This window comes from Mauremys mutica, unplaced genomic scaffold (assembly GCF_020497125.1).
Source record: "Mauremys mutica isolate MM-2020 ecotype Southern unplaced genomic scaffold, ASM2049712v1 000752F_np12_obj, whole genome shotgun sequence".
Taxonomy (NCBI): domain Eukaryota; kingdom Metazoa; phylum Chordata; order Testudines; family Geoemydidae; genus Mauremys; species Mauremys mutica.
In genome coordinates, this window is record NW_025423046.1 from 25,143 (window position 1) to 43,654 (window position 18,512).

Consider the following 18,512-nt stretch of genomic DNA (forward strand, 5'->3'; position numbering starts at 1 on the left):
GTGCGGATGAATGGAGGGGTGGGACGCGGGGAATGCAGGGTCACAGGAGCGGGGTGTGGGCCGACGGGCGTGTGTCAGTCAAGGGGACCACGGACGTGTCCTCCAGGCACCGGGGGTGGCCCCCCCCTGCCTTGCCCAGAGCCGTGGCCCTGGCCTGGTCCAGTCACGTGACCCTGACCCTGTCCCCATGTGGCCCTGGCCTGGTCCAGTCACGTGACCCTGACCCTGTCCCCATGTGACCCTGACCCTGTCCCCATGTGGCCCTGGCCTGGTCCAGTCACGTGACCCTGACCCTGTCCCCATGTGACCCTGTCCCCATGTGACCCTGACCCTGTCCCCATGTGGCCCTGGCCTGGTCCAGTCACGTGACCCTGACCCTGTCCCCATGTGACCCTGACCCTGTCCCCATGTGGCCCTGGCCTGGTCCAGTCACGTGACCCTGACCCTGTCCCCATGTGACCCTGGCCTGGTCCAGTCACGTGACCCTGACCCTGTCCCCATGTGGCCCTGACCCTGTCCCCATGTGGCCCTGGCCTGGTCCAGTCACGTGACCCTGACCCTGTCCCCATGTGACCCTGACCCTGTCCCCATGTGACCCTGGCCTGGTCCAGTCACGTGACCCTGACCCTGTCCCCATGTGACCCTGGCCTGGTCCAGTCACGTGACCCTGACCCTGTCCCCATGTGACCCTGACCCTGTCCCCATGTGGCCCTGGCCTGGTCCAGTCACGTGACCCTGACCCTGTCCCCATGTGACCCTGTCCCCATGTGACCCTGACCCTGTCCCCATGTGGCCCTGGCCTGGTCCAGTCACGTGACCCTGACCCTGTCCCCATGTGGCCCTGGCCTGGTCCAGTCACGCGACCCTGACCCTGTCCCCATGTGACCCTGGCCTGGTCCAGTCACGTGACCCTGACCCTGTCCCCATGTGGCCCTGGCCTGGTCCAGTCACGTGACCCTGACCCTGTCCCCATGTGACCCTGACCCTGTCCCCATGTGACCCTGGCCTGGTCCAGTCACGTGACCCTGACCCTGTCCCCATGTGGCCCTGACCCTGTCCCCATGTGACCCTGGCCTGGTCCAGTCACGTGGCCCTGACCCTGTCCCCATGTGGCCCTGGCCTGGTCCAGTCACGCGACCCTGACCCTGTCCCCATGTGACCCTGGCCTGGTCCAGTCACGTGACCCTGACCCTGTCCCCATGTGGCCCTGGCCTGGTCCAGTCACGTGACCCTGACCCTGTCCCCATGTGACCCTGACCCTGTCCCCATGTGACCCTGGCCTGGTCCAGTCACGTGACCCTGACCCTGTCCCCATGTGGCCCTGACCCTGTCCCCATGTGGCCCTGGCCTGGTCCAGTCACGTGACCCTGACCCTGTCCCCATGTGGCCCTGACCCTGTCCCCATGTGGCCCTGGCCTGGTCCAGTCACGTGACCCTGACCCTGTCCCCATGTGACCCTGACCCTGTCCCCATGTGACCCTGGCCTGGTCCAGTCACGTGACCCTGACCCTGTCCCCATGTGACCCTGACCCTGTCCCCATGTGGCCCTGGCCTGGTCCAGTCACGTGACCCTGACCCTGTCCCCATGTGGCCCTGGCCTGGTCCAGTCACGTGACCCTGACCCTGTCCCCATGTGACCCTGGCCTGGTCCAGTCACGTGACCTGGTCCCCATGTGACCCTGACCTTGTCCAGTCACGTGACCCTGTCCCCATGTGGCCCTGCCTGTCCCCAGAGTCATGTGACAGCCCCTCCCCCACCGACCCAGTTCTTTGGACTGTACCATTTGCACCAGGGGAGGGGTTGTTTTTCATTCCCCTTCTTTAACTCCCCCCCTCCCGCAGCCGGTGGGGATTTTATCCCCCCCGCTCGCTTCCCTCCCTCCCCCGCGCCTGAGGGGGATTTGGGGCTCTCGGAAATCCGAGTCTATAAATAGCCAGGATCCCGCCCCCCCACCGTCCGCTGGGAGACAATGGGACGCTCCGGGGCCGCTCGACCAATCGGAAGGCGGCGCTGGGAACGGCCTGGCCGGTTCCATTGCTCCACGAGGGGGATGTGCCCCCCCCCACAGTCCTTGCAGGGTGGTTCCGCCCGGTCACCTGACTCCTTCCTCCCTGCCGCGGCCGCCTTCAGTCTGCTGCGTCGGCCCGGCCAGCAGCAGCTCGAGGAGGAGGCTCCGCGCCGCCCGCCCGCTCACCAGCCCCCCCCCCGCCCCTCTTTCTGGCCCGGCCATGGCTTCCCTGCTCTGCTGCGGGCCCAAGCTGGCCGCCTGCGGCATCGTGCTCAGCGCCTGGGGCGTCATCATGCTGGTGAGCGGGGCCCTGCCCGGCTGGGGGAGGGGCAGGTGGGGGTGCATGGGGGAGGGGCAGGTGGGGGGGCAGCAGGGCTGTTGGGGGAGGGGCAGGTTGGGGGGCAGCGGGGCTGTTGGGGGAGGGGCAGGTGGGGGGGCAGCAGGGCTGTTGGGGGAGGGGCAGGTGGGGGGGCAGGTTGGGGGACATGGGGGAGGGTGACCTGGGTGGGTATGGGGGTGGGGACCTGGGGGTAGAAGTGGGTGGAGGGGCATTTAAGGGGGCTGGGGTCTAGTGCAGCAGAGGAGGGCCCAGGGGAGGGGGCACGGTGTGATGGGGGGTGGGGGCTGCCCCACAGTGGCTGGATCCAGCCTAGGCTGCAGTGGGGGAGGGGGGAACCTCCCCCACCAACTTCCTCAGTGACACTGACTTCCCCCCCATGAGCTGGAAAGGGTGACGGGGCGGCTCAGGCACCGGCTGTGTCACCCCTGGGTGCTGCTGGGGGTGGAGCGACCCTGGGGCCGTGGTGGGTGCCCCCTCTGGGTGAACCCCCCCCTTTCCTGGATCCCGGGGCTGTGTCCAGTGCCCCCTCGGCTTGTCCCCCCCACTGCCAGGCCTGGTGCCCCTTGGACCTAACAGTGTTGGGAACCCGTAGTAAAGGGCTAGATTAAGACAGAAAATATCCTGGTGCTGCTCAATAAATCCGTGGGACCCCCACACCTTGAACACTGTGTGCCAATGGGGTCCCCCCACCGCAAAAAAAGTTCTGTTGGAATTGGGAAAGGTTCAGAAAAGGGCAGCAAAAACGATGAGGGCTCTGGACCGGCTGCCGTGTGAGGAGAGATCGATCAGACCGGGGCTTTTCAGCTTGGAACAGAGACGACTAAGGGGGGATATGACGGAGGTCTATAAAATTATGGCTGGTGTGGAGAAAGTAGATAAGGGAGTGTTATTTACTCCCCATAACACAAGAACTAGGGGCCACCCAATGAAATGAACAGGCAGCGGGTTTAAAACAAACACAAGGACGTATTTCTGCACCCAACGCACCGTTAACCTGGGGAACTCCTCGCCAGGGGATGTGGTGAAGGCCAAGACTATACCAGGGTTCAAAGAAGAACTAGAGAAGATCCCGGAGGACGGGCCCGTCGATGGCTACTAGCCAGGCTGGGCAGGGAGGATGTCCCTGGCCTCTGTTTGCCAGCACCTGGCAATGGGCGACGGGCTGGGTCACTCGGGGATTCCCTGTTCTGTTCGTTCCCTCGGGGGCGCCTGGCACTGGCCGCGGTCGGCAGACAGGACCCTGGGCTAGATGGACCCTTGGTCTGACCCAGTCTGGCCGCTCTTATGATCTGTCCCGGGCGTTGGCTCTCCGCTCCTGGGAAGGTCGCGTTGTCCCTCCTTGGCTGGTTCCATCCGACCGGGGGCCGGTTCTGCCCAGGAGCCGGCTGGGCACGGCGGGGACACTGGGGTGTCTGGTGTTGTGGAAACAGGCTCTGGGCTAGGTCCTGATTCCCTGCCAGGTCCCTCTGCCCTGCTGCAGCTGGCCCCGAAGCTGGGACTTGAGGGTGGATCCTGCTGGGGGGCACCAGGCGTATGTGGCTGTGGTCTGGGCCGTGCCCTACCCATGGGGGGGGGGGGGGGGGTTGCAGTGCTGGGATGGGGGGCGGGGTGCTTCCCTTTGCCCTGCTCACACCCACCCACCCTGGATCTCTGGTCTCTCCCTGTAGATTCTCCTGGGGATTTTCTTCAACGTGCACTCGGCTATTCTCATCGAAGACGTTCCCTTCACGGAGGAAGATTTCAAGGAGTAAGTGTTGTACTTAAAGTACTGCCTGGGATCTCTTCGGGCGTGTAGCACAATCCACACTGCGTCATATGATCTCACACACACACACTCTCACTCACTTTGGCTTGTTGTTACCAACTAGCTGCTGCCCCTAAGTGCACTGGCCGAGGTGAGTTAGCTGCGGGAGGGGTGGAGCCGGGCTTCTGCCGATCCGGATCGATGCTCCATGTGGACACGACGAGCCCCGGGGTCCTGAGCAAGACACCTCACATTTATAGCAGCTCCCCGCTCGTGCAAATCTCCACCAGCTCCGAAATCTGTGTCTGTTGGGCCGTTGTGCTGCCTCCTTCTGGGGGTTGGCTTAATTTATTTATTTTCCAAGAGGGTGTTTCCAGAAGAGGGTGCCGGCTTCTCACCCCCGAGGCCATCAGGGTGTCTGCTCTTCTTTAACGAGCCCACTGGACACGTTTGATTGTTTTGGGGTCTGGCTTCCACCCCCTCTCCGCGGGGTGCAGCTGTCTGGAGGTGCTGCCTTCCCCCTCCACCCCTCGACAGGGCAATCGATTAAAAGGACGGGAAGACCTTATTCTGCTCCAAGCAAAAAGACGTTTTCCTTCTACCTTAACTATCCTTGGGGGCGATAACATTATACCCAGCTCAGTACAGCGTTTCTGTTTAAGGAGTCGATAAAAAGTTCCCATATCAAAGGACTTGACAGAAAGTTGCCTGAAAACAGGGGTCACACGTGGATAGACCCAGTACAAGGTTATAGGAAGAGGCACAATACAAAGTCAGATGAAAATGATGCACAGTTATGCCCAAGTGCTTAATGCAGAGATTTATCTACATAGGGGGCGCTGGCTCAGGGGGGTGGGGAATGGGGCAGGGGCCTGTCCCCTCTAGGGGGCGCTGGCTCCCCCCCCGGCCCCAGGGCGGGGACTGGCTGGCTCAGGGGGGTGGGGAATGGAGCAGGGGCCTGTCCCCTCTGGGGGGCGCCGGCTCCCCCCTGGCCCCAGGGCGGGGACTGGCTGGCTCAGGGGGGCGGGGAATGGGGCAGGGGCCTGTCCCCTCTGGGGGGCGCCGGCTTCCCCCCCGGCCCCAGGGCAGGGACTGGCTGGCTCAGGGGGGCTGGGAGTGGGGCAGGGGCCTGTCCCCTCTTGGGGGCGCCGGCTCCCCCCGGCCCCAGGGCAGGGACTGGCTGGCTCAGGGGGGCGGGGAGCGGGGCAGGGGCCTGTCCCCTCTGGGGGGCGCCGGCTTCCCCCCCGGCCCCAGGGCAGGGACTGGCTGGCTCAGGGGGGCAGGGAATGGGGCAGGGGCCTGTCCCCTCTTGGGGGCGCCGGCTCCCCCCGGCCCCAGGGCGGGGACTGGCTGGCTCAGGGGGGCGGGGAATGGGGCAGGGGCCTGTCCCCTCTTGGGGGCGCCGGCTCCCCCCGGCCCCAGGGCGGGGACTGGCTGGCTCGGGGGGGGCGGGGAATGGGGCAGGGGCCTGTCCCCTCTGGGGGGCGCCGGCTTCCCCCCCGGCCCCAGGGCAGGGACTGGCTGGCTCGGGGGCAGGGAATGGGGCGGGGCCTGTCCCCTCTGGGGGGTGCTGCCTCCAGGACTGACCACCCCACTCCCTTTGCCCCACAGCGGCCCGGACAGGATCTACCGTCTCTACGAGCAAGTCAGCTACAACTGCTTCATCGCGGCCGGGCTGTACGTGCTGCTCGGGGGCTTCTCCTTCTGCCAGGTCCGGCTGAACAAGCGGAAGGAGTACATGGTGCGCTAGGACCTCGCCGGGGACAGCCGCCCCCTCCCCAGACCCGCCGGGCCCCTCGGCTCATTCCAGCTCCTCCCCGGTGCCCCCTTTGCTCGGGACTCGCCCTGCCGGTGGGGGCACCCTCCCAGGACACTGCTGACCCCAGCCTGAAGGGATTGTAAAGGTGGGGGGGGGTCTCCAGTTGTGGGGGGAGGGGGGTTGGGAGGTGTCAGTCTCCCTATGGTGCTGTTGGGGCACAAGTGGGTCGTTGTCTGTGGGGCTGGCTCCCCCCCTCCTTGTGTGTGGCAGGATCTGGGCTGGGGGGGGGTGGTGTCATGTTCTGTGCTCCCCAGCATGGGGTCCTCCCGCCGTCTCACTTTCCAAACCCACTCCGTTCCCTTCCCGGCAGTGAGGGGGTGGGGGTGGGGTGTGAGATGCTGAACTGGGTCTGATGGGGCGGGGGGGGGCTCCCCTGCCCTTCCCTTCCTTGCCGAGACCCCCCCCCACCCCATTCCAGGTCTCGATCTGTCTCCGTTTGTGTTGACTCTGGAATTGGTTCCTGTGAAATAAAACACGTTAGATCCTCTGCCTGTGGCCACTGAGCCTGCCCTGCGGCGCGGCCGGGGGTGTTAGGGGCAGGCGGGGGAGGAGTCAGGGGGTTGGGGGGGTGCCTGGGGGACGGGTGGAGTTGCAGGGTGGAGGATGCCTGGGGGGGGCAGTAGGTGGTTTTGGGGGGGCTGGGTGGGGGGGGGTGTTGGAGGGTGGGGGGCAGGAGGGGTGGGGGTGGGGGGTGAGAAGGGGGCTGGCAGCAGGTGCATGTGTGGGGGAGGGGCAGGATGGGGGGACAGCGGGGGGCTGGGGGGGCAGTAGGTGGTTTTGGGGGGGCAGGATGAGAGGGGGTGGGGGGTGAGAGGGGGGCTGGCAGCAGGTGCAGGTGTGGGGGAGGTGCAGGATGGGGGCACAGCGGGGGGCTGGGGGGGCAGTAGGTGGTTTTGGGGGGGCTGGATGAGCGGGTTTGGGGGGCAGGAGGGGTGGGGGTGGGGGGTGAGAGGGGGGCTGGCAGCAGGTGCAGGTGTGGGGGAGGTGCAGGAGGGGGGAGCTGGGGGGTCAGTAGGTGGTTTTGGGGGGGCAGGATGAGCGGGTTTGGGGGGGCAGGATGAGAGGGTGGGGGGGGCAGGGGGGGGGCCTGGGGGGGGTGCCTGGGCAGCAGCTGGCTGAGGGGAGGCAGGGAGCTAGGGGGCGGGGCTCTGTGGGGGGGGCGGGGCCGAGCTGGGCCGCCGGCAGGGAAGGGGTTAAGACCATAGAGCGCTCGGTCCTCCCGCGTCCTAGCGCGGGGGCAGCCCCGCCGGAAGCTGCCGCTGCTGTTCCCGGATTCCACTCGCCCCGCCCCCTTTTCCCGCCACCCCCCGCGGCGCGCGCGCGCGCAGCAGGAGGGGGCGGGGCCAGCAGCTGGGGGGCCGCGAGCGGCGGCGGCGGCCAGAGAAACCCCCCGGGGCGGGGGCAGGAGCGTCCGGGGCGCCATGACGTCAGCGTCCACCAAGGTTCGGAGGGGGCGGGGCCGGACTGGGGGGGGGCCCGCGGGGGGAGGGTGGCGCGAGGGGGCGGGTTTGGGGGTCCCGCGGGGGGAGGGGGACGCGAGGGGGCGGGGCCGGGTTTGGGGGTCCCGCGGGGGGAGGGGGACGCGAGGGGCGGGGGTGGGGGGCCCGCGGGGGGAGGGGACGCGAGGGGGCGGGGCCGGGTTTGGGGGTCCCGCGGGGGGAGGGGGACGCGAGGGGGCGGTTTGGGGGTCCCGCGGGGGGGGCGGGGACGCGAGGGGGCGGGTTTGGGGGTCCCGCGGGGGGGGCGGGGCGGCGAGGGGGCGGGTTTGGGGGTCCCGCGCGGGGAGGGGGTCGCGAGGGGGCGGGTTTGGGGGTCCCGCGGGGGGAGGGGGACGCGAGGGGACGGGTTTGGGGGTCCCGCGGGGGGAGGGGGACGCGATGGGGCGGGTTTGGGGGTCCCGCGAGGGGAGGGGGTCGCGAGGGGGCGGGTTTGGGGGTCCCGCGGGGGGAGGGGGACGCGAGGGGGCGGGTTTGGGGGACCCGCGGGGGGAGGGGGACGCGAGGGGACGGGTTTGGCGGCCCCGCGGGGGGCGCGGGTACGCGAGGGGGCGGGTTTGGGGGTCCCGCGGAGGGAGGGGGACGAGAGGGGGCGGTGTGGGGGGTCCCGGGGGGGGAGGGGGACGCGAGGGCGCGGGTTTGGGGGTCCCGCGGGGGGAGGGGGACGCGAGGGGGCGGGTTTGGGGGCCCCACGGGGGGAGGGGGACGCGAGGGGGCGGGTTTGGGGGCCCCGCGGGGGGAGGGGGACGCGAGGGGCGGGTGCGGGTTTGGCGGCCTCGCGGGGGGAGGGGACGCGAGGGGGCGGGTTTGGGAGTCCCGCGGGGGGAGGGGGACGCGAGGGGAGGGGGCGGATTTGGGGGTCCCGCGGGGGGGCTCCCTGACGCTCTCCCCCCCCCCCCCGCAGGTGGGCGAGATTTTCTCCGCGGCCGGCGCCGCCTTCACCAAGCTGGGGGAGCTGACGATGCAGCTGCACCCCGTGGCCGACTCGTCGCCCGCCGGGTGAGCCTCGGGGGGGGGGGTCCCCCGGGGCGGGGGTGGGGGGCTGGGCCCCGTTGGGGGGGGTTGACGGGGACCCAGCTGCCCCCCACCGGGGTTATGGCCGGGCGGGGCGGGCGTGGGTGTGTTGACAGTGCGGGTGTTATTGTAGGGTCTCCGGGGTGGGGGGCGGGCGGGGCAGAGCACGGGGGAGGGGTGGCCCTGACCCCTGTGTCCCCCCCCCCCCTCGCTCACCCCAGGGCCAAGTGGACGGAGACGGAGATCGAGATGCTGCGGGCGGCCGTCCGGCGCTTCGGCGACGACCTCAACCGGATCAGCGCCGTCATCAAGGAGCGGACGGTGTAAGGGGGGGGGGGCGGGACACACACATGGGGGGCAGTGGGGGGGGGGCAGAGCCCCGCCCGCTGACGCCCCCTTTTCCCTCCCCGCAGGGCGCAGATCAAAGCCACGGCCAAGCGCAAAGCCTACGAGGACAGCGGGGTGCCCCTGCCCGCCGACTCCCCCAAGAAAGGCCCCAAGAAGGGGCACGGGCCGGGGGGGGCCGCCCCCGCGGCCCTGCCCCCCCCTGCCCCGGCCGGGGGCCCCGCCGGGCTGCAGGACGCGCCCGCCCCACCCATGAAGAAGCAGAAGGCGTCGGGTGAGCAGCACCCCTGGGTGGGGGGGGGCTGTCTGGGGGGGCTCGTGTGCTCTGGGGGGGGCATCTGGGGGGAGGCTCTGTGCCTTGGGACGGGTCCAGGTCTGCTGGGGCTCATGTGCCCTGGGGGGGGCTGTGTCGGGGGGGGGGTCATGTACCCCGGGGGGGGGGCTGTGTCTGGGGAGGGGTCATGTGCCCTGGGGCGGGGCCAGGTCTGGGGGGGGGTGTCGTGTGCGCTGGGGTGGGAGCTGTGTCTGGGGGGGTCGTGTTCCCTGCGGCAGGGCCGTGTCTGGGGCGGGGGGCTGTGTCTAGGGGGGTCGTGTAACCAGGGGGTCTGTGTCTGAGGGGGCTCATACCCTGGGGGGGGCTGTGTCGGGGGGGGTCATGTGTCTTGGGGTGGGAGCTGTGTCTGGGGGGGGGGACGCTATGTGCCCTGGGGTGCGGGAGGGGCCCGTCTCTCAGTGGATAGGGTGGGGGCGGTCTCGGGTGGGGCTCTATGAATGGGGGAGGCGTTGAGCCCTGGGGTGGGGGGGGACCCCACGCCCTGGGCTGACCCCTCTCTCCCTTCTCCCCCCCCCCCCCGGCAGACGTCACACTCAGCGCCTTGAACGACTCCGACGCCAACAGCGACCTGGTCGACATCGAGGGGCTGGGGGACGCCCCCCCCGCCAAGAAACTCAACTTCGACCAGGGTATGAGCCGGGGCGGGGGTGGACTCACACCCTGCGTGCTGGCGGGGGGGGGGGGGCGCTGGCTGGGTGGACCCCCCAGGGAGACATGGGGGTTTGGGCCTGGCCCCCCCCTTTCCCCCTGTTCCATTGGCAAACCTCCTCCCAACGAGTGGGGGGTGTCGAGGGGCCCCGGGGGGGGGAGTTCTCGGGAAAAGCCCCTCCCCGGGCCGCAGCAGCCAGGAAAGTTCCAGTCCCCCCCCCCCCCGGAGGTCCCGTTAACCCGGGGAACTCCTCGCCGCAGGATGTCGCGAAGGCCCCGGCCATACCAGGGGCCGAAGAGGAACGAGGACCGGGCCGTGGATGGCTACTAGCCAGGCTGGGCAGGGAGGGGGTCCCTAGCCCACCCCCCCACCCACCCCCCGGTTTGTGTGAGGCCCCGCCCCCTGGGCGCAGGCTCCGCCTCCCCCTCCCTCAGCCTCTCTTGTGATCTCTCTCCCTCTCTCAGACAGTCTGACCCTGGACCCCGGGCTCCTGATCACGCCTGGCGACCTGCCCCTGCTCTCCCGCTGAGCCCCCCGGCCCCCCCGCCGCCGCACACGGACCGACCCACGCCTGAGCCCCGCCCCTGTGGGGAGGAGCCACCCCCCACGGAGGGGCTGATGGGAGGTGCCACTGGGCAGAGCCCCCCATTGGGTCCTTTCCCAGCCCTGTGTTCGCTTTTTATTTTAAATAAAAGTCACAGACCGCCCCCCCCTCCCCCCGCCGGGGGTGTCTGGTAATTGTTGGGGAGGCGCTGGGAGGAGCGGGGCGGGGGGCCCGGGCAGAGTGAGAGCCGCCCCCCAGGGCAGCCAGACCCCAACGGCGGACGGCCCCTGGGATGGTGGGGGGTGGTTATTTTGGGGGACCGGGTGCCCCTGTCCAGGGGCTGGGATATTTTGGGGGTCTGGGTGCCCCTCTCTGGTGGGGGACGGTTATTTTGGGGGTCTGGGTGCTCCTGTCCTGGGGCTGGGATATTTTGGGGGGCTGGATTATTTGGGGGCCCGGGTACCCCTGTCCTGGGGTGGGTTATTTGGGGGGTGGGTTCCCCTCTCTGGTGGGGGATGGTTATTTTGGGGGGCTGGGTGCCCCTGTCCAGGGGCTGGAATATTTTGGCGGGCTGGATTATTTGGGGGCCCGGGTACCCCTGTCCTGGGGTGGGTTCTTTGGGGGGTGGGTTCCCCTCTCTGGGTTTGGCTGAGGATGGGGGGAGGTTACTGACCGTCAGGGATTGGGGGGACGCCTCCCACCGGGACCCCGAACTCTGAGCCGCGGCCGGACGCAGTCATGGACCCCCGGGCTGGGGAGCTGCGCCCCGGTGTTGGCGCAGGCCCTGGGGGGGGGGCACCAACCCTCCCACAGCCCCACTCTTCCTCCAGGGCCCAAGCCAGGTTCCCCAGGCCCGAGACACGCCGGGTTGGGCCCCGTAGCCGGGAGCCCCCCCCGCTCAGTCCTGGCCTCCCCACACCCCGATACCTTAGCGCCAGCAGCCCCCCGTGAACCCCCTGTATCCCCTGCCGCTCCCCGCTCCAGCCAGGTCGGGGCGGGGGGGCTGGTCACGGGGTGCCCCTTGTCTCTCTCGGGGGGGTGGCTGCGGCTCACTCCTTCGTTCCCGTCCCGCACTGCCCCCCAGGGGTGACTTGGAGAAACTGAGGCACTGGGCGGTGTGGTACAGATCCCGCCAGCTATGTCAGGGGAGCGGGTTTGGGGCTCTGTTGGGGGTAAACTGAGGCAGGAGAGAGCCCTCTAAGGCTCCCCACAACTGTGGGTCTAGGGGAGGGAAGTGGTGCCCCTTGTCTCTACCAGGGGGTCTGAGTGCTGGGGGCCCTCGCAGAGACGAGGGGGGGCCCTTGGAGAAAGCCCAGCACAGTCATGCGGGTGTTGCTGGTAGAGAGATCCCTCCCCGGCAGGCAGCACTGGCTGCCCCGCCCCAGCGGTGGCTGCACCTCAGCGCCGGGCGAGGGGTCCCCGGGTAACCGGCCGCCCCGCCCCAGAGGTGGCTGCATCTCAGCCCCGGGCGAGGGGTCCCTGGCTAACCGGCCGCCCCGCCCCAGAGGTGGCTGCATCTCAGCGCCGGGTGAGGGGTCCCTGGGTGACTGGCCGCCCCGCCCCAGAGGTGGCTGCATCTCAGCGCCGGGCGAGGGGTCCCTGGGTAACCGGCCGCCCCACCCCGGAGGTGGGCGCATCTCAGCGCCGGGCGAGGGGTCCCCGGGTAACCGGCCGCCCCGCCCCAGAGGTGGGCGCATCTCAGCGCCGGGCGAGGGGTCCCCGGGTAACCGGCCGCCCCGCCCCAGAGGTGGGCGCATCTCAGCGCCGGGCGAGGGGTCCCCGGGTAACCGGCCGTCCCGCCCCAGAGGTGGCTGCATCTCAGCGCCGGGCGAGGGGTCCCTGGGTAACCGGCCGCCCCGCCCCAGAGGTGGCTGCATCTCAGCGCCGGGCGAGGGGTCCCCGGGTAACCGGCCGCCCCGCCCCAGAGGTGGCTGCATCTCAGCGCCGGGCGAGGGGTCCCCGGGTAACCGGCCGCCCCGCCCCAGAGGTGGCTGCATCTCAGCGCCGGGCGAGGGGTCCCTGGGTAACCGGCCGCCCCGCCCCAGAGGTGGGCGCATCGCAGGCCGCAGTGGAGGACGTCGCACGCAGGCTCCTGTTGCTTTCCCCCTTGGTCGTGTCGCTGACCCCCCGGCCGCGTGGGGCCCGGCCCCACTGGGGCAGCACAAGGAAATACTGGCCGGCAGGCGGGACGCTGCCAATATTTTTGTGCTGCTGGAGCGGGACGGGCAGGGCTGGGCCCGACGCCGGGGTAGATGGGCTGGGGGGGCGGAGCCTGGTGGCTGGGTCGCTCCGTGGCCGCGGTCCCGGCCCGCGCGGTAACACCACAAAATGGTTTGTGTGTCCAGACCCTCAGACAAACCATGATGTGCTGCTGGGGCGAAGGCCGGGGTGGGGGGGCATCCGGGGGTGCCCCATCTCCAGGCCTGGGGGGGGGGGGGGGAGGCGTCTGCCCATCCGCGGAAGTGGGAGTCTGCAGCAGCAAGACAAATGCAACCAGTTCTGGGGTGGGCGGGTTGTGAGGGGGGGAATCCGGAGTCAGACCAGATTTATTGGAGGGGGGGCGTTTTGTCTACCACATAAGGGGAGCTGGGGGGCAGGGTCTACAATGGGGGGGTCTTCATCTGGGTGCCGGCCCCCAGCCGCCTAATGGGGGGGGTCACTGGTGGGTCATTACCCCCCCGCCCCCGCTGATCCCACCCAAACCAAAATGGAGACAGGCCCCAGGCAGAAAATGGAGTCTGTTTTTCCCAGCAGCCTCTGGGGCAGCAGCTGGCTCTTGACAGAATGGCCCCCCCCCGCCTCAGGAAAAAATACTGGTTAATTAAAATCAGCCCCGAATGCAACCCCCGCCCCCCCCAGTGCTGCATGGGGGACCCCCCCGAAACAAGGACAGAAACTCCCCCCCCCCCCCAAACTGGGGAGGTTTGTGGGGTTAAACGGCTGAGAGGGGGGGGGTCGAGCCCCATAATGGCTCCCCCCAAGCCCTCCCGCCTCCGTAAATCGATTTGCCCCCCAGATCCTCCCTCCGCCCGCTCCTCCCATTCTGGTCTAAATTTGGGGTGGGGGTCCCGGATGCCCCCACCCCAACATGCCCCCTTCCTCCCCCCCCCCCCCGAACTGGTTCACGGCCTGGCCCGCTGGTTCTGGGTGTGTGTGTGGGGGGGGGACGAGCCCCACACCGACCCCCCAAACCCAGGGTGCCAGCGAGCCCCCCCCAACCTCGGGACACGCGTGAGACCGACCCCCCCCCATGCGAAAACAACACACACAGTCCCCCCCCCCCAACGTACCCTCGGCACATGCAGCACGGCCTGGCCCGGCGCCCCAAAGCCACGATTTCGGGGGGCTGGCTGAGCTGATGGGGGGGGGCGCAGCCCAGTGTAAATCCAGGGGGGCTTTAGGCAGCAAGCTCCCCCCCGCCCGCCCTGATCTGCCCCCCAACCCGTGCAGGCTGGAGCTGCCGCGCCCTGGGGCAGGCCGGGGGGTGGCGTGGGGGTGACGCAGGCAGAAATGGCGAATTTGGACAAAGCCGCGGCCCCCCCCCACGCACCCCGGATTGTGTGTGTGTGTGGGGGGGGGTCAGTTAGTTCCAATCCTTCCCGAGTTTTTTGGGGCGATCTGGGGGGGGTTTGGGGGGGAGCGTGTCTCCTTTAACCTCCTGCCTCTGAAATCCGGGGGTCCCCCTATGCTCGGGGAGGGGGGTTAGACGCGGCAGCGCCATATTTGGGGTGAGCAGGAGTCGTTCTAGACGGGAACCAAATCGCGCCCCCCCCCCGCCCGGGTGGGTTTTCGGGGGGCCTCGGACATTGCAGGGGGAGGCAGGGCAGGGGCTCAGGCCGATTGGGGGCTCCCGGCTCTGGTGGGGCTTTTTCCCCCGAATGGTGGTGATTTTCCAGTCGCCATTCGGGGTGAGGCCGGTTCCGGGGCCTCTCGGGGGGCCCCCGGCCGCTCTCTGCCCTCCCCCGGGCCCTTCTGGGGGGCGCCGATCCCGGGGGGGCCGAGGGCCCGGCTCCGGGAGGGTTCCCGAGGCTCGATTCTGGGTTTTCGCTGTCGTTTCGGGGGGCCGATCCTCCGTCTTGTCCAGCCATTCGCGTTGTGACGCCTCCGCCCCCCCCCTCCCCGCCCCGGCGCTTTGTTCGGTTCCCGTTCGCCCCCCCACCAAAAAAATGGTTTGGTTGCCACGGCTGGATTTTCCCCCCCCTCCCTTTGCAAATAAAATTCAAAAAGAAAAATACACCAGCTGAAGCCCAGCGAGCGAGGCAGCCGGGCACTCGCCGGCGCCCACCCTGCCAGCAGAGCGGGACGTCCCCCCGGCTCGGGCTGCACCAGGCGGGGACCCCCAGCCCCCCGCCGCCCCCTGCCCCCCCACTTACCTGCCGCCAGGCCGGGGCCTGGGTTTTCTGCCAGCTCCTTCCTTACCCCTGACAAATATTCGGGGAGCTGGGACGTGGGGGGGGGGATTCGCCCGCCGGGCGCCCCGGGACAAAGAAATCCAATGCGAAAAAAATATCGGTCTCCGTCCGGGGGGGGAAGCAGCCCCCCCGCCGGGTCCTACCCCAGCCTGGGTGCCATGGGGCAGGTCCGTTCCCAAAGCCGCCCCCCCCCCGGCGGGGCTGCATCCCTGCCCGGCCCCCCGCTTGGAAAAAGGGGGGGTCCCTCCTCGGGTGCCCCCCCCCCAAGAGCCGCAAGCCCTTTCGGTGCAATTGTGGAGAGGGAGGGGAAAAAACCCCGAGCCCGGGTGAGCCGCGAAGGTTCGGTCTTTTTCCCCCTGCACAACTTTCTACACTTGAATAAACCCCCTTGGGCGGGCGGGAAAAATCCGCCAAAATTCCCGGGCGCAGCCCCGGGCCCCCCCTGGCCGTGGGTGAAGTTTGGGGGAGATCGGCCCGGCGGGGGGCCGGGGAAAAATTCCCCTTTCCAGGGCTCCGGCCCGCGCCAACGCGAACGTCCCTGGCTGACTTTGTCACCGTGCCAGCTCCCAGCCACTTGGCAGGCGGGGGCGCCTCGCAAACGGCCACTTTGTCTCCCGCGCCGCACGGCCCCCCCCCTGCCCCGCTGGGCCCCCCCCGGCACGGCCTCCAGCCCCCCCACTGCCCCTGGGGGGCCCCCGGCTCCCCGGGGGGGCCGGGGGGGGGAGGGAAGGGTCTGATTTGTGCTGTTCACACTCTGGCTCACTCAGCCGCTGCGGCTTCGCACGCTCGAATCTGCTGGTGCCGACCCGCAGCCGGATTTACCAGGGCCCGGCGTGGGCCCCCCCTCGCCGTGGGGACAGGGACCCCCCCGTTCTCACCTGCCCTGCCCCCCATCTCCTACTGTATTCAGCTCCCACGGGGGGGGGTGCAGATGGGGAGGGGGAGCAAAGGGGAACCCCCCCCCCGCAGGAAATCACAAGCCAGCCCCTTCCCCACCCCCAGGAACAGAGACTGCCCCCCCAATATCCATGGGACAGGTCTGGGGAGCAGCTGGCTGGGTAATGCCCCCCCCCGAGCAGGATCCTGGGGGCAGCTGTGGGGTTATCGGTAAATGGGTCTGTGAGATAAAAGGGGACAGGCAGTATGTGGGGGGAGGGCATGGAGAGAACCCAGGCGTCCTGGCTCTCGGCCCCCCCCCGGCTCTAACCCACCAGCCCCCACTCCCCTGCCAGAGCCGGGGAGAGAACCCAGGAGTCCTGGCTCCCAGCCCCCCCTGCTCTAACCCACCAGCCCCCACTCCCCTCCCAGAGCCGGGGAGAGAACCCAGGAGTCCTGGCTCCCGGCCCCCCCTGCTCTGACCCACCAGCCCCCGCTGCCCTCCCAGAGCCGGGGAGAGAACCCAGGAGTCCTGGCTCCCAGCCCCCCTGCTCTAACCCACCAACCCCCACTCCCCTCCCAGAGCCAGGGAGAGAACCCAGGAGTCCTGGCTCCCAGCCCCCCCTGCTCTAACCCACCAGCCCCTACTCCCCTCCCAGAGCCGGGGAGAGAACCCAGGAGTCCTGGCTCCCGGCCCGCCCTGCTCTGACCCAGTGGTGAATACTGAACTGTCAATCAATTATCTTGAGTCTACCAATCAGCAAAGGTCAAAGGGCAGCTGTAACCCGACCCCTCAATGACCTGTGCTGGGAGCCAACCTGCAGCCCCCCCCCCCCCGCCCCCAGCCCTGCCGGTGCCCCTCACTCCCGACCCGCAGCCCCTGCCCCCCCAGCCCTGCCGGTGCCCCTCACTCCCGACCCGCAGCCCCTGCCAGCCCAGCCCTGGGCCCATTTCCTGCTTCTGGGGCTGGGGCTCCTGGTTCTGCCCCCGGCCCCGTGGGGGCGGTCGGGGGAGTCCCTGCGGCCCTGGGGGTCCCCCAGCCTGCGTCTGTCGGGCTGTGAGCGTGTGGGAGCCGGGAGGGCGTCGCCCTGGGTCCATGCTGCACCCAGCGCCGTGGGGAGTGGGGTGGGGGGGCTGATCTCAGCTGGGGGGTGTCCATGCAGCGGGGAGACCCTCGGGGTTACTCTGCTGCCCAGAAACGGGGTCTGGGATAAGCCCCTGGGGACAGCGGCCCCACAGGCTGAACAGGGGGTGGGGGGCTCCAGAACCCCATGGAGGATTTGGGGGGCTGCCCCCCCCCGTACGGAAGGACAAGAGTTGACAAGTCAGTTCCTGCTTCATTAACCCTTTCAGAACAGTCACTCAGTGACAGAGGTGGGGGGCAGGGACAACGGGGGGCTCCCCTCCCCCAAGGAAAAGCCTGGCAGAGTCCAGCCCCCCAGGCAACACGGGAAGCGGCCAGGGTGGGGGGCCGGGGACCCCCCTGCAAAAATGGGGGTCGATTCCCCCCTACGTTTTGCAGGGCCCCACAACACACAAATGCTCAGGGATACGCCTGCCCCCCCCCAGTCTGGGGGTACGGGAGTGTGAGGCGGGACCTGGATACCAGCTGCCCCCCCCAAACATGGTCCCTGATTCTGAGCAGCACCCCGATTCCTTCTGGCTCCTCGGGGTCCCAGCGGGCGGACGCCCCCAAATATCCCTGTTTCAGTGCATGGAGGGGTCCGGATTCGGGTCCCAGGCCAGCCAGGCGGGGGGGCTGAGCGGCGGGGGGGGGGGTCCCGCCCGAGGGGGGGCTGCCGTTGGTGAGAAATGGGGAGAGTTAGAGGGGGTCTGAGCCCCCATACGGCCCCTGGAACAGAACCTCCCGGAACTGGGGACCCCCAGAGCGTCCTGGACCCCAAACTGCCCCCGCTGTTACGTGTGGGGCTGGGGGGCAGCGAAGGGTCCTGAGACACCGAGTGGCCGACTGGGACAGACGGACGGACCTGGCTGGGGTTAAATGTCACGGTGGGGGGGAGAACTGGGGGGGACCCCCCGGACTCCGAGAACCTGCCTCACCCCCCCACCTACCTGGGGAAGGGCCAGGCGAGGAGCTGGGGGTCCCGCCGGAGCCAGGGGCAGAGTCAGGGGGTCTCCTGCCCCCCAGCCCCCCACCTGCTGCCCCCACCCCCACAGACCCCTGCCCCCCAGCCCATTCCCACCTCCCCACCCACAGACGCTGCAGGCTTGGGGGGGGGGCGGCTAGACCTGCCCCCTGGCCCCCCAAATAGCGAGATCCCGCCGGGTCCCTGCTCCCCACGGCCCACTCGCGACCGCGGCACCCGCGCTGCAAAGCCGAGCTGGACCGGAGCCCCCTGCTGGCCACCAGGGGAACTGCAGGCCCCGCCCCCGCCCCACACGTGCGCCTCACTCCCGACCTGCAGCCCCCCAGCTCAGGGGTGCCCCTCACTCCCGACCTGCAGCCCCCAGCCCTGCCGGTGCCCCTCACTCCCGACCTGCAGCCCCCCAGCTCAGGGGTGCCCCTCACTCCCGACCTGCAGCCCCCCCACGCCAAGGCAGAGTCTGTGTCTTTAATGCCTTTATTGGACGGTTCACACGGAGGCCGGGCCCGGAGGGCTGCGCGCTGTGGCCATGCAGGTTGTTGGTTGGGGGGTCGGGGGGGCTCCGAGCCGCCCCCCCACTTGTTGATGCAGCTTCCCGCTGAGGCTTCAGGGAACGCGGGGGGGGGGGATCGTGGGCTGCTGGGGGAGCCCTGGCATGGGGCAGGGGTGGGGTTGAGGGGAGGTGGGGGGGCAGGAGACTTGGGGGACAGTCGGGGGGAGCAGCTGTAGGACCCAGCTAATATAGATGGGGGGGGCTGCAGGAGGGAACACTGGGGGGATGAGGGGGTGTTTGGTGAGTTGGGGGCCAGCGTGGGGAGGAGTTGG

General features: G+C 69.5%; 2 protein-coding genes across 4 annotated transcripts; both read left to right on the plus strand.

The window, feature by feature from the left end:
• Window positions 1-2,150: 2,150 nt before the first annotated feature.
• On the plus strand, window positions 2,151-6,399 carry LOC123357538 (ribonuclease kappa). Its single transcript, XM_045000706.1, has 3 exons — window positions 2,151-2,307; window positions 4,017-4,096; window positions 5,705-6,399. The coding sequence occupies exons 1-3, from the start codon at window positions 2,230-2,232 to the stop codon at window positions 5,841-5,843; spliced, it is 297 nt and encodes a 98-aa protein (XP_044856641.1). The 5' UTR covers window positions 2,151-2,229; the 3' UTR covers window positions 5,844-6,399.
• An 807-nt stretch (window positions 6,400-7,206) lies between these two features.
• Window positions 7,207-10,457, plus strand: LOC123357544 (chromatin complexes subunit BAP18-like). Of its 3 annotated transcripts, none has more exons than XM_045000710.1 (6): window positions 7,207-7,354; window positions 8,313-8,407; window positions 8,644-8,745; window positions 8,836-9,041; window positions 9,626-9,730; window positions 10,215-10,457. In XM_045000710.1, exons 1-6 carry the CDS (start codon window positions 7,334-7,336, stop codon window positions 10,277-10,279), a joined length of 594 nt encoding a protein of 197 aa, XP_044856645.1. In that variant the 5' UTR covers window positions 7,207-7,333; the 3' UTR covers window positions 10,280-10,457. The 3 variants fall into 3 exon arrangements, with proteins under 3 accessions (XP_044856645.1, XP_044856646.1, XP_044856648.1); XM_045000711.1 differs by having other exon boundaries at window positions 10,219-10,457; XM_045000713.1 differs by lacking the exon at window positions 8,644-8,745.
• Window positions 10,458-18,512: the final 8,055 nt, after the last annotated feature.

Coding starts and splice junctions, on each gene's coding strand:
- LOC123357538 (XM_045000706.1), top strand. CDS start 2,230: ATGGCTTCCCTGCTCTGCTGCGGGCCCAAGCTGGCCGCCTGCGGCATC. Junction 2,308..4,016: donor CCTGGGGCGTCATCATGCTG/GTGAGCGGGGCC, acceptor CTCTCCCTGTAG/ATTCTCCTGGGGATTTTCTT. Junction 4,097..5,704: donor ACGGAGGAAGATTTCAAGGA/GTAAGTGTTGTA, acceptor TTTGCCCCACAG/CGGCCCGGACAGGATCTACC.
- LOC123357544 (XM_045000710.1), top strand. CDS start 7,334: ATGACGTCAGCGTCCACCAAG. Junction 7,355..8,312: donor TGACGTCAGCGTCCACCAAG/GTTCGGAGGGGG, acceptor CCCCCCCCGCAG/GTGGGCGAGATTTTCTCCGC. Junction 9,731..10,214: donor GAAACTCAACTTCGACCAGG/GTATGAGCCGGG, acceptor TCCCTCTCTCAG/ACAGTCTGACCCTGGACCCC.